General features: G+C 32.0%; 1 protein-coding gene across 1 annotated transcript in view; it reads right to left on the bottom strand.

The window, feature by feature from the left end:
• Window positions 1-14,839, bottom strand: part of LOC113386245 (collagen alpha-1(IV) chain-like) — a 20,413-nt gene extending 5,574 nt beyond the window's left edge. Inside the window, exons 1-4 of the mRNA XM_026624036.1 lie at window positions 14,825-14,839; window positions 13,826-14,731; window positions 9,501-9,688; window positions 9,322-9,407 (exon numbers count right to left, since the gene is read on the bottom strand). Coding sequence (XP_026479821.1) covers window positions 9,322-9,407; window positions 9,501-9,688; window positions 13,826-14,731; window positions 14,825-14,839 — 1,195 coding nt within the window. The remainder of the gene's footprint in view (window positions 1-9,321; window positions 9,408-9,500; window positions 9,689-13,825; window positions 14,732-14,824) is intronic.

The following is a 14,839-nucleotide window of genomic DNA, read 5'->3' as shown; positions in this document are numbered from 1 at the left end:
AAAACTGCCATTTTTTGTACATTTAGTTCTGTATCTTCAAATGGCTGGACCAGCCTTTGCCCAAAAACAAATCGCCTCTTCTCCCAATCATTACAAATTGAATGTTTGTTGGATCATTCAAATTGGATACTCCGTTTTCTTAAAAACTTGATTTCTATTTTCTGCACTCTTTGCTCCGTATCTCCGTAACGGCTGTACCTGTCTTTGCCAAAAACTAATCAGAACATCTCTCTCTCGATGGAAATCGAATGTTTTTTGAATCATTCAAATCGGTTGATCCGAACTCCTGAGACGAGCACAATAAATGCGGACAAAAACACAATCACATCCATTTTTTCTGAGGTATGCCAAAATGTTTAGAAATTTCTGAAACATGAAGATATGCAAAAAATTTTTATTTTTGATTTTCCGCCCATTACTATAACTTACCCTACGGGAAGATCTTAAAATTAAATAGAATATTAATAGTAATATGATAATGATAGTGCATATGCTCATATGTATTACTATAGAGTAGAGAATATTTCTGACAAAATACATACTAGATCAAGGTTATATACAAAGCGTGCCCAAGAAATTTATATTTTGCTTTGGTTGAATAATGTAACTATCATTTTGTAAAATTGCTTCAAAATTAAAAATAAAACATTTCATCTGTCTGTCCTTTGACGTCTTATTTTACCCTGCCTAAATAGATCCAGGTGACTAAGACAAATTAGCTATGAATTCTACTGAACATAGTTTGTTTAATTATTATTGGTTTAGATTTACAGTATAATTGCCAAAAATCAAATTTGACTTTTTGCCCCGTCCTTCAAAATTATTAAAATAGTAAAATGGATCTTATATCGATCAAACAAATATCTCTCTTCAGATATAAAATTTATTGCTAATTTTTTATTATTAAAAAATTTTCACTTTCAAGAATTTGCTATTGTTAACTTAAATATTAGCTCAAATTTCTAATATTGTCATAATATTAAATTAGAATAATGCTAAACGAGGTCGTGAGGTTGTAAAAACGAGGTTTGTTAACTAACTGCAGTATATCGTGTTTATTGATACTAACGCCAGCATGTTTTTGTTCCTACAATGAGGGTTCTGCGCAATTATACAGTAGTCAAGAAGTAGTCGAACAGTTTGCAGTATTCAATACAATATAGACTCAAAACGTAATAATATTACGAAATACTTACCTTATAAACCTCTTATTTTACATCCCTTTTTGATTTCTTTTACTCCACCTATAGTAAAACTATTATAAGCCTACTTTGTTTTGTTGCATCTAGTAAGAAGCTTAGAACCCAGGTTGTAAATTGGCACAAATGTAAAACAATTGAATCAAATATATATAAATAATGCAGAATATTTTAATGTATTTAAATAAATGTATAAATAAATCTGAACTTTACAATTACAATAGCATACTATTATGCCATATAAACTTGAAAGTATCCATGTCACCATCATTTGAGATGTAGTAAAATGTATTTACATAATTTGTTTGATTTTGAATTCTTGTCCTACATATATCTAATTCTGCCTAATTCTGCCATAAAATAGACTAATACATTATGCCAAGTCTATGTTATGCTATGCTTTTCATATAAAATGGTACTAAATTCTGTCAGACGTACTAAACATAAAATCCAATTCCACTCATATCTTATTATGACACATAAAAAAATTCCACCTATAATGACATTCTTTCTTTTGACATTTGTAAGGTTTTATATCAAAAACCTCTGTCGCTCAACAACCACCTAGTATTTGCACAGTTTTTAGTATCATTTTATATGAAAATCTTAGCGTCTTGCAATAACATTGGTATATTTTGCGCAGAATTGTCAGTTAACTTTTTAACTCTCAGTTAGATTTTTTTGTCCACTATCCTAGGCTTTTCGGATAATCGTTATGATCTTGTCTCGAGCTGTTTGTACAGCAGCAATTGTTTTGATGGAATAATATTATCCCAGGTGACTACCTCTGTAGTTTGCATAGCAAACTGCATATGAATTTGCAAGCCTCTGTAGTGTGTCTGTCCATGTTGCCCGAAGGCTCCCATGAGCTGCAAGGCGACCTAATAACGTTACCTCGGGTACGGTCAAACTTCGAATGGTGTATGAGGGCAAAACTGTTTATATATAATTTAAGCCAATGCACTTAACGGATATCGGGCGATGATGAAGGATTTAATAACTTATAATGAAAGAAACTTGATTTTATACATGTACATGTTGAAAATCGTGATATGATCATTAAAAAAACGAACACGCTTGCTAGGACTTTGCAATATAGACAAAATTTAGGAAGTCAATTAGGAAGCCCTCATTTTGTATTTTGTAGTAGAAGTAGTATCATTGGCTACTTTTACTGATTGTCATTTATTTATCATATGCCATTGACCCATAGACTTTAAAAAGACTATATGCTTTGAACTCATTATATTATCTCTATATTTACTAGATGTCCACTAAGAACAGTTGTAAATTTGATTGTGAAATAATAAATATTTTAACAGAGTATACATGATACAAAAATTATCCTCGAATATTATTGGTCACGTTTTTTTTTTAATCATTGTTTCCAGAAAAGATGACATTTGACGAGTATAAGAAATGAATAAAAAAGTATGAGTGGATAGATAGAAAAGTCCTAAGAAATTCTGATGAATATGAAAATGAGTGAATATTTGTCATATTTTTTATTCTTAGATTATTGCAATTATTTATTTTATCAAATTTATTATTTATAAAATACTTTACAAAATAGATCATTAAAATATACATGATATGTAACCATAAATTCTAACTCAATTTTCCTTCTCTTTCAGGTGAGTCATATGAAATAATTCTACTGCTTGCAAAATGTTACCTGTAAGTAATTTTAATATAATGACTAATATCGAAATTGATGAAATCAATTCGATTGAGTTCATATTTAAGCAATATATATAATGATATTTTGTGTTAATAGCCAATAAGATATTTATTCTCTACGTTTCGACACTAAATATGCGTCATCATTTGAATGATCGTTTCAGGAAGAATATAACAAAAATATAAAACACTTTATAAAATTTTAGTTTTCACTAAAAATATGAAATTGAAAACAAAAATTATAAAATTGATAGGAAATTTATGATATTAATAGAAAATTTATGCAAAAATCGACATTATAGAAATACGGTTTTGGAATAGTATTTTTTTTCGAAAAAACAATTTCAACTGGTTTCGAGTCTTTATGAGAGAAAACAATTGAATAAATTAAACAAAATGTTTTAACAGAAAATTTCGAATAATTAAAAACAGTTTTGGATTGTAATCATTTTAATAATCAATAATAAGTTTTTAATACAATATAGTAAAGTTATAAAAGTAATATTGTCCAAGATTAAATAACTGTAAAAACAATTGATAATTCGTTGTATATTCATAATTTTTACTTATGAAGGTGCAAACATTTTTATGATAGTGAACCGAATGTCGGTTATAGATTTAAAATAGTATTTTTATAGATCAATTCTTTCAATTGAGTGGAATTTTCAATTTTTCACTTAAGTGTAATTTATGTATTGAAAACCGATAATTTCTACTAAAAACACACAATTTTGTACTAAAAAACATCCGAAATTTTAACTTTTTACTAGACAAAGCAATTTTGAAAGAGATAAATGAAATTAATATTTATTCCAACTCGGCTAATGAATATTTCTGAACAAATAGCAGATCAAGGTTATATACAGTGTTATCTTCATATAAAATGTATCCTGTAAAATTTGTATTTTGAATTGGTTGAATGTTGTAGCTATTATTCCTTAAAATCCTTTTAAAATTAAAAATAAGACATTGGATGCGTTTGTCCTTTGGCTATACATTTCAAATCAACCTGTGGGGTAAAAAGTAAAAAATAACAAGTTTAAGAAAAACAGTAAAAACACATTTCTATAATTAGAAATTAACTGGGAATTTTATTGAACATATTTCGATAGTTGTTTGTTTGATAAGTGTTGTACGTTGTGATTTATTTGGTTTAGTTCTATGTAATTTGTATATGTGTGTGGACTCACCCCCACTAGTTGGATCATTTACTCTTATTTTACTCACCCCCATCAAATTGGATCTATATACCCCGCCCTTCCCTATATCAAAACAGTTTATTCCAACAAAAATTATATAAAAATTAAACTTTTACCCGGATATAAAAATTTCCAAGTCGATCTCTGGCAAACAAATTTCATCCGTTTCCGTTTTCTTTTTTACATATTTTTTCGTTTAGGCAAACAATTACATTGGAATTGTTTAAGTGTTTCAGAACTTCATAACGCTCAGAAGCATGCACAATAACATCATACTTTTCATTGAATCACTTTAGAATTAATACAATGATAATGTTTCCGTCGAACGTTCTCCGCGTTTGCATTAAAATGCTTAGCTGGGGAGGATAAAGCATAAGCTTTGTGAGTTAGTACAGTCTAAGAGAGCTTATGAAGAAACGAAAATTATATTCAGTACTAATATCCGTTAATAAAAAAGTTACGCCGAGTTGGTGAGTTCTCTCGGGCTGCCGGCTCAAGTCCCAAGTCTCGAGTCGATACGAAGGGGAGACCAGTTATTTTAATTATACTAAATTAGGAGTACGAAACTTTGTATTGTTCTTAGATCGTGATGGAATTCGAATTTTTTCAGGAATATTCTTATTTTTTATTAAATTATTTTATTTTCACTTAAGGGGTTATTCTAGTATAGAAACTCAACAAAATCGATTTTTTTATTTCATATTTTTAAAGTTTAACTATGTAAGAATATGGGTACGAAAGGTTTATTAAAATTTGAATTATTTTCTGAGATATAGGCATTTTACTGACTCGGTCTCCATACTGGTTTGGCTTCACGCAAAACATTAAATGCGTTTTTCTCAGAACAGACTTTTTCAGTACTGTTGACACGATTTCTCGAGTTCTACATGACCGATCCACATGAAATGTTCAGAGAGTCTTGTTTATAGACCTATCTATAATAATATATCTTTTATTATTTTTAAAAAATTCGAGAAACTCAAAAAAAAAACAGTAAAAAAAAAACACTTTATTTTCAAACAGTCGCCAATTTGCAAAAAAACTTTTTTTATTCATCGCTAGTTCGGGCGATTGCGACATCATTGTAGATTCATAATTTTTTTTATTTCTTTTATTTCGTATGGCCAGGAGGGCTGAAATCATGTCAAGGCTGAGGTGCCAATTTTGTGAGACCACTCACTTCATAAACTGCCAGCTTTTACAATTTTCAACTTTTTTTTTTCAATTTACACTTTAAAATTGACTTAAAATTCATCGCTCTACACTAGTTATTTAATACCCCCTTAAAATAGGAAAAGATTCTGGGTTTAATCGAATTGTAATAATGGTGAAATCAAGTAAAGAATCATAACCAATTTTCAGGATATTTTTAACTTTCCGTAGGCTAAGTTATAGTAATCGTCTGAAAATCGAAAATGAAATTTTTTGCATATCTTTACTTTTCAGATGTTTCTGAACATCTGCGCATATAAAAAAAAAACAGAAATGTGTGTGTGAGTGTACGCATGTGCGTGTTTATGTATGTGCGGTACAATTTTTCATTGATTATTTATAAAGGTAGGTCCAGCCGTTTGCGAAGATACGGCGCAAAATGTGCCAGAAATGGAATTCAATTTTTGAAAGAACAGAGTATCCGATTAAATAATTTGAAATACATTTTACTTGTTTTGATAAATGAAAAATTGAATAATTTTTTGGAAAGATAGGTCCAGCGGATCTGAAGATCCAATAAAAAAAAGTAAAAATTATGCCATTTGGCGGTTAAAAAAGATCATTAGATATATTTTGTACGTCAAATTATTAAATATGTAATACAGATTTTTTACTGTTACTACTGATATTTTATATGGTTCAAATTTTGAAAAAAATCTAACTTTTCAAAACTGTTCAATTTTTTCAAAAATTTCTAAACTCTCAAAGTTTATTTTTTGGCAATTATATCACTTTTCAGTTATAAAATTCGAATATGCTTCACATACTTCCATTTATATTTTCATTCGCTTTTTGCAGTATTGTATAGAGATCTCTTTCAAAAATTAATATATTAAAAGCATTCGTATCGCAACTGGCATCACGCAAATTGAGCACACTATAACTTTTTATTGGGCTGTGTCGAAAGCTATCAGAATCTGCTTTAAAATTCAATTCAATAGTGAATTTTCTGTTTTTTTTTACCTTTGCTATATGAATCCAGTTTATCTATTTTAGGAAATTAATTTAATCGCTTAACTACTATTTTTTATACGATTTATTATTTTTTTATAAGGGATCGTTCAATTATTACGTAAGCAGATTTAGTACAATTATGTATAACATGTACAAATATGTATTACAGATTTTATTTAATGTAATGTAACGATGTCCAGGGCGAGGCACAAAGGTCCAATTTGACTTTAAGCATTTATATTGTGAAAAACAAACCTATTATATTACAGCAGATGACACAAATCAAACAAATATTTTTGCGATCATGTTCAACAGAACTCCCAGCTAATTCATCATTGTAGAAATGTGTTTTTGCTGATTTTCAACTTTTTTCACACACCCTTTTTACCATAGATCCAACGTCTTTTTTTAATTTTACAAAATAATAGCTATCTATATTATTCAACTAATGCAAAATATAAATTTCATGAGTACATTTTTTACAGAGATAATACTGTATATAATTTATACATATATATATATATATATATAAATTGAATGGCGATATTTTATATTCATTTATTACTATTATGTAATTAATGCTCCGCACTATTTGATATTTTACTAATTATCATGTTTTCCAAAATACAATTATCTCGAACCAAAGGTCCGTCCGGCATACAATGTTCCAGATTAGCTTGTGGGATATACGTACCTACTCCGTGCGTCTGATATAATATTCCATGCAATATTAAACTTTTTATTTTCTATTTTACAATTACGCCGTGAACAGAATCATCCCGAGCCAGGCGAGCTGTAATTTAATCAATGTCCGCGGTGCAGGTCTCTATATGCACCAGGCCAAAGCACTAGGGATGCACCATGGATGTACAAGCAATACAATTCACATATTAGTCCGGATAATGTTTGCCGGAACTCAAACTTTTGAACACGATGACAATTTTCGTACCGGAATAAATTGACTTTTGCGAAACGAGATGACTTTTGTTGAATTGAATATACGGTGTATTCAATATATGGGATATATTGAAAATTGGTGTAATGGGTAATGGATGGTTTAGAATGGTTCGATTAGAAATCTGTTATTGTCTTAGTGTTAATTGTAAAAGTTGCAAATTGGGTTATGCACATTGGGTTGTGATAATTGATGTTACAGGGTGGATTCGTTGAGTATAAATATTGATTACAAATTAGATGCTTTTAGGTGAACTATTCTATTAGATGTCTGTATCAGCTCTTTTAGATCAAACATTGGTAAAAAAATAATTATTTATTAGAAGTTATTATTATAGATAACTAGCAAACCCGACAAACTCCGTTTCGCCACCAGATGGTTTCGTGAAAAAGATGAAGAAATTTTTTATTTGTTTTATATTTGAAAAGGAAAAATTTGATTTTATTATACAACAGTAATGAATTTATTTCGATTACAAAAATGAAGTGTTTTTTAGTTGAACTTCTCTAAGTAAATGAAAGTGAATCCGCAAATAATCCGTTTCATTGAAGTGCTCTTTAGTAAACCACATTTTTTGTTTTTCGGTCTGACGTTAACACAAACAAAGCAGATGGTTTTCCAACTCGTGAACAGGCAACTTATAACTGCCCGTGTGAAAAATTATAATTTTCTAAATAATCTATTTGAAATTTATCCCGCAAACACTAAGCGGTTGGCCTTGCGACTTGTTATTGCGAACGCAAAGCGAACTGGAAATTGCAATCGTTTGAAGTCAAACGGAAGACCAGTCAGAATCATTGGTATGTCACCAAATCGCCAGCAATTTTTGATTGAATGGTGAAACTCAGTGCGTGTACATCATTATTCTTTGCGGCAAGAATTGCTCGTTGACTTAGCCAAGCATAATTCTGATAATTCTCACTAATATAATTACTCGAATTTTTAATTACGGTGCGTGAAGTTCCAGCAGCTTGCATTAAGGCGCAATGCCGTGCACAACTAATTTTCTTAGCTATAAACCTTGCGGAGCCCGAGACCTTTCCAACGAATGCAAAATTGTCGAAATCGGTTCGTGCGTTCTGGATTTATTTTTTATTTAAAGAAAACCCGACTTATATTTATATATATATATAGAAGATTACTTCATTTTTACATTGCTAATACGAAGATAAGTATATAAATACAGGATAGAGCGCTGTTTAATATGTTTTATTTGTTGTGATATAATTGGTTTGGTTTTTACAATATAATTGCTCAAAGTCAAATTGGACCTTTGTGCCTCGTCCTACTATACTTAAAAATTAAAAAGTGAAATTTTTCAATTAAAAATCATTATAAATGTATGAACAAATATTGTTTGTTTTGCTTGAATCTTATATCTCCAAATTCGTTGAAATCATAAAAAATAAAAAATAAAAGATATATTTTTTGAAAAAATGAAATAATGAAAAACTAAATACTTTAAACAAATTATATTGCTTTCATTTACTTTTTCATTATTGAACCTTAAAAAATAAATATCATCGTTTAACATATCTATGGTCCAAAATATCGAACTTTAAATAGACTTTCAAAATCATTATTTTTTCTTCTCAGTACATTCACAGTGTGAGATCGTGTCGCATTTGAACTGAATTCCGGTTCCGTCATTAGACTTGAATCCCTTGTTCCTACATCCGGATTTCTCTTCCCTTACATTGATCTTCCTATTTCCTCCTGAAAAGGACTTGAACGTGAACTATATTGTATTATGAACTTACCCAATTGCAGGTTTTATAGTAAGTACTGAGAAATACGTGGCGTAAAAATGTGCAATCCTGGATCTATATAAATAAACGATGATTCATTATTAATTTCAAATGATTGTAAAAATTATAAGCCATAATTTTCACACAAAACTTGTATCTGTAAATGTTGAAGTTATTAGGAAGTTCATTTAATGCACCAAAAATAATTAAGAACAATATTGCTAAAATATTTCGTTGTTGTTTATATTTATAATGAACATATGTAAATGTTCATAACATTCCGTACATTTTGGCATATCACAGAAGAAATTAATTGTTTATCTTTACCCAGTTTTTTAACTGTACCTGCTCCTTTATTTTTATCTGGTCCTTACCTTTATCTGGTCTTTTACCTTTACATGATCCTTTACGTTTACCTGGTCCTTTACCTATACCTGATCCTTTACTTTTGCCTCGTTTTCTATTTTTAACTTGTTTTTTACCTTTACCTGTTTTTTACCTTTACCTGGTTCTTTACCTTCACCTGGTCCTTTTCTTTAACATAGCTCGTTACCTTTTTCCTTTATTTTTACCCGGTCTTTTACCTTCACCAGGTCCCGTACCTTTACCAGGTCCTTTACCTTTACCAGGCACTTTACCTTTACCAGGTCCTTTACCTTTACCTGGTCCTTTACCTTTGCCTGATCTTTTAACTTTGTCTGGTCGAAGATACTTTTCAAAAAGATCTTTAAAACGATGGCTCTGAGGAAAGAAAGTATTGATACCTAATTTTGAGACAATTTTAAACTCTACAATTTTGTCTGAGGTAATTTTGCGATATAACGGTTCATTCAGCTAAATATCGCGAAGAATTTGCTTTTTGACCTTTGACCTTGTGCCAATCTTTTAGCTCGCACCGGAATGATGAGGACTTTTAAGATTTTTTTATAATTGTATTTTAAGCAATTTCACCAAGTTACAGCCCATTATATATTTTTGTAACCCTTGAATACGTAAATTGACAGGACTACTGCAGTGAGCGATTCCTTTGAAAAAAAGTTCAAAATTAAAAAAAAACAAATTATAAAAAAAATCAAAAATTTTAAAGAGTTATATTTTATCTTAGCAATTTGCCTTAAGGCACGATGCCATGCACCACTAGTTATAGTATGTAATGTGTAATAAATTTTCTGCAATCAAATAGTTATTTTAATTTTAGAAAAATGAGATATAAATGTATATACTTTTTAGGTAAAATTTCAGATATAGGGCGTCTTTTGCCTCAGGGCGCGACAATTTCGAATCCGGTCCTGACTATATATATATATATATATATATATATATATATAAGCTTTATAAAAATGCAATTTACTTTCATTCTATAATTTGATCAACTCTTATAGATAGTAAGTCAAATGACATTCGCAGTGATTGTGCCAAACTTTGATCTCCAACCGTGTAACTCATATAAACGAAATGTAATGAACAAATTGCATTTTACGAAATTTTCTCATTTCTATTATACTTTGAAATTAGCAATTACGATGGTTCAAAGAGATTGGTAATAGAGTCAGCGGACCTTTTACATTACATGTTTGGGATTTTCTTATAATCAGATTAGATTTTTTTAAATTGGTCTCTGCCAAAATCCGATATTTGCAATCAATAATAATGAACAAATCTTGAAAGGCTAAATGATAAACTACTATTCAAACTCTTCAAACATATATTACCGTTTAAAGCCAACTGTTGATTCTACGATCCCTCATTCAATATAGTAGCTTTGAAGATATCTATTTGGATTTTGATTCATTTTTTTGTTATCTTGGATTCAATAAACCTTCATCTTACGTGGATGTAATGGAATTTAAAAGTAATTTCTCATCTTTTATCGTCACTTAACCTCCATGCTCCTTTCTGAAGAACAGTGAAGTCGAAAACGACGTTATATTAATAAGATAAGAAAACAATTTTTTCGTTCTAGATCTGTAATGTATATATATATATATATATATATATATATATATATATATATATATAGTATATATATGTATGTATATATATATATATACTAGATAGAATAATATTATTGTTTATGTTCAAATCTTAGGTGAATTAATTTGTAAGATTTAGTTCATATGAGCACTCTTCAATCTACGATCAACTTGCTAAATAGTCCATATCCAATGCCAAACTAGTGGTTTATGGCATCGTGCCTTAAGGCAAATTGCTGGAACTTCCCGTACCGTAACGAAATGATCGAGGAATATTAGATGTTTTCATATAGATTTTTATAATTATTGTAACATTGTCTAATATTTATAAGAATTATATAAACTGAATTGCAAAGTTGAAATTATTTGTTTAAAGTATATTAGAATTTTCGTCAGAATTAAAATTAAAATCTGAATTATTTTCGATATACAAAAAAAAAATCTTGAAAAAAGATATATATATATATATATAATATATATATATATATATATATATATATATATATATATATACATTGTAGAGTCTCGAACAAGAATCCAAAAAGTAATAAAAAACGAAAAAAAGTTTTTTAAATGAACTATTTATTTATTTATTTATTTCATTTACTGTCGACGTTTCGGAACTAGGTACGTTCCATCTTCAGGACATCTGTCAAGAAACATGATCTTGATGAGATTTAAGCAAACAATATGTTTAAGAAAAGAAAATGGATTTTTTAATTAATAAATTAGTTGAAAAAAATAATAATGTACAAATATAAGATGATATGATCAAAATGAAAATGATAAAAATAAATGAGTGGATTATATAACAGGATATTAAAGATGATAAAGATACCATTTATATATATATATATATATATATATATATATATATAATAGAATTTTGTGATATGAGTGAAACGAATATTAAATGTTAAATATGAACAAAGCAACACTCAGATTTTACACAACTTTATTTAATAAATACAAACGTAAAGACATGCGACACTCACAGAAATATTCGAAACAAATCTGAAGTATCTAGTAGGAGACAGGATGGGTAACATTATAATGTAAACAAATGTATCTTATCCTTTTCAATAAATTTCATATTTATCGATTTTTGTATGCGAGCGCATTCCTTTCATTTACATTATAATGTTACCCATCCTGTCTCCGTCTAAATACTTCAGATTTGTTTCGAATATTTCTGTGTGTGACATGACTGACATGTATATGTCGTTACCGTGTCAAGCATTGGTCTCGAAACGTTTGTAATTAAAATAAAGTTGTGTTAAAAATCTGAGTGTTGCTTTGTTTATATTTAACATTTAATATATATATATATATATTTATGTGTGCTTAATTGTGTCTTAAATGTGTCTTTATCGTGTCAAGCAATGACTGAAACAATTGTCACTTGTCAATGCAAGGAATAGTTGGTGTTTTTTATATTCAAAAGTTAAATATAGTTTAAATAAAACATTAAAGAATGTATAGTATATAAGTAACTGTTTTTTGAAATTACACTAAAGATGAGGCACACCATGATCTCGAAAAGTTTGTAATTATTAAATAAAGTTGTGTAAAAAATCTGAGTGGTGCTTTGTTCATATTTAACATTTAATATATATATATATATATATATATTATTTTTATTGATGTTACGCCCGATTATTAAACTCAAATTAAACATATATATCAACATCAAATTCAAGACTATTCAAAAATATATATATATATATATATACAATATATATATATATATATATATATATATGTGTGTGTGTGTGTGTGTGTGCGCGCTTAATTGGTTAATAGTGCTTTTGCAGGATTTTATGAACAATTAGGATCAAAGGAATAACTTGACAGTACTTAATATTTTAAAAAATGAACTGTTTAAAGTTTTTGAAAATATGAAAATATTGCACAAAAAGTTGAAGTTTAATTAGAAAATATCAATGTAAGTAATTAACATAAGAATTTTATATATGCATAAATATATTTGTTTCTGTTTAACACAAGTAGCTATTTATTAATGTTGTTAAAAAAGTGCTCTTTTTTGAAAAAATATTTTTTACACAATATTTTTGTATAAATTGTTAATAATTGAATTAGGGTTTTGTACAGCTTGTAAAATTTTCTTTCTTATGGTATACATTAATGTATACCTTACTTAATAAAATACATTCATATTTTGTTTTCAAAAATTATCGTTATCGTTTCTACGCCTTTTTCCTTAATCTTTTACGTCATTTATCTTTAATAGCTTTTAGACCATTTAATGTAAACGAATGTTTATTTCGGGAAATGTGTGTACAATTTAAACGATCTGCAATACTATCTAACACGCTATAACGAACTATAGCAACTTTATATACTTTAAAAACTCTTTATAAAAAATATTGCCATCAAAAGTTCATTTATACATTATACTTGAGATAAGCAATGAGATGTTCTTTTACAATTAAATAAATAATTTTAGATGAATGTTGTTCTGCGACCAATCACAATGCTCGAAAATGACGTATGTTTTTAGCGCTGATTATGATTGGCTAGCTAATTAATGTGGTTCGTTTTTTTTCGTCTTTTTTCGACCCTTTCGCATTGTCCATAAATAGGGGGTGCGCGAAGGAATTCTTGGCAGTCGCCGGCCGTGGCCGGCGCCGGTGTCACCTAGGGTGGCACTGAAAGCCCTCGGGGCACCAGACCGGTCGCTCCCTGTGGAGCTGGATTGGACAGGAGCCTCGGGGCCTCCGCCGGAGACTCCCGGCTACGGAGTCTTCCGTCTGCGGAGACTCCCGGCCACGGAGATTCCGGGCTACGCGGAGACTCCCGGGCCACGCGGAGACTCCAGGCCACGGGGACTCCCGGGCACGGGGACTCCCGGGCCATGCGGGGACTCCTGGGCACGGAGACTCACGGGACATGCGGGGACTCCTGGGCACGGAGACTCCCGGGCCATGCGGAGACTCCAGGCCACGGGGACTCCCGGCCACGGGGACTTCCGAGCTACGGACCTCCGGCCACGGAGACTTTCGGCCACGGAGACTGCTGTCGACGGGGTCCCCAGTGGACAAGATCTCCAGGTTACGGGGCCGCGGGATAAGGCCACGGAGACTTCGTGCTGCGAGGAACACATCCAAATTGTATTTTTACGGTATTCTAATTGGATATTCCCGACGCCCAGAGTCTCCGTGGCCGGGAGTCCCCGTGGCCTGGAGTCTCCGCATGGCCCGGGAGTCCCCGCATTGGCCGGGAGTCCCCGCATGGGCCGGGAGTCCCCGCATGGGCCGGGAGTCCCCGTGGCCTGGAGTCTCCGCATGGCCCTGGAGTCTCCGCATGGCCCGGGAGTCTCCGTGCCCGGGAGTCTCCGCGTGGCCCGAGAGTCCCCGTGGCCAGGAGTCTCCGCATGGCCCGGGAGTCTCCGCATGGCCCGGGAGTCCCCGCATAGCCCGGGAGTCCCCGTGGCCTGGAGTCTCCGCATGGCCCGGGAGTCTCCGTGCCTAGGAGTCCCCGCATGTCCCGTGAGTCTCCGTGCCCAGGAGTCCCCGCATGGCCCGGGAGTCCCCGTGCCCGGGAGTCCCCGTGGCCTGGAGTCTCCGCGTGGCCCGGGAGTCTCCGCGTAGCCCGGAATCTCCGTGGCCGGGAGTCTCCGCAGACGGAAGACTCCGTAGCCGGGAGTCTCCGGCGGAAGCCCCGAGGCTCCTGTCCAATCCAGCTCCAAAGGGAGCGACCGGTCTGGTGCCCCGAGGGCTTTCAGTGCCACCCTAGGTGACACCGGCGCCGGCCACGGCCGGCGACTGCCAAGAATTCCTTCGCGCACCCCCTATTTATGGACAATGCGAAAGGGTCGAAAAAAGACGAAAAAAACGAACCACATTAATTAGCTAGCCAATCATAATCAGCGCTAAAAACATACGTCATTTTCGAGCAT

Source organism: Ctenocephalides felis, unplaced genomic scaffold (assembly GCF_003426905.1).
Source record: "Ctenocephalides felis isolate EL2017-DRISC unplaced genomic scaffold, ASM342690v1 CF-g0.4_SCAFFOLD_03571, whole genome shotgun sequence".
NCBI classification, from domain to species: domain Eukaryota; kingdom Metazoa; phylum Arthropoda; class Insecta; order Siphonaptera; family Pulicidae; genus Ctenocephalides; species Ctenocephalides felis.
This window is presented reverse-complemented; position numbering and strand designations above follow the sequence as displayed.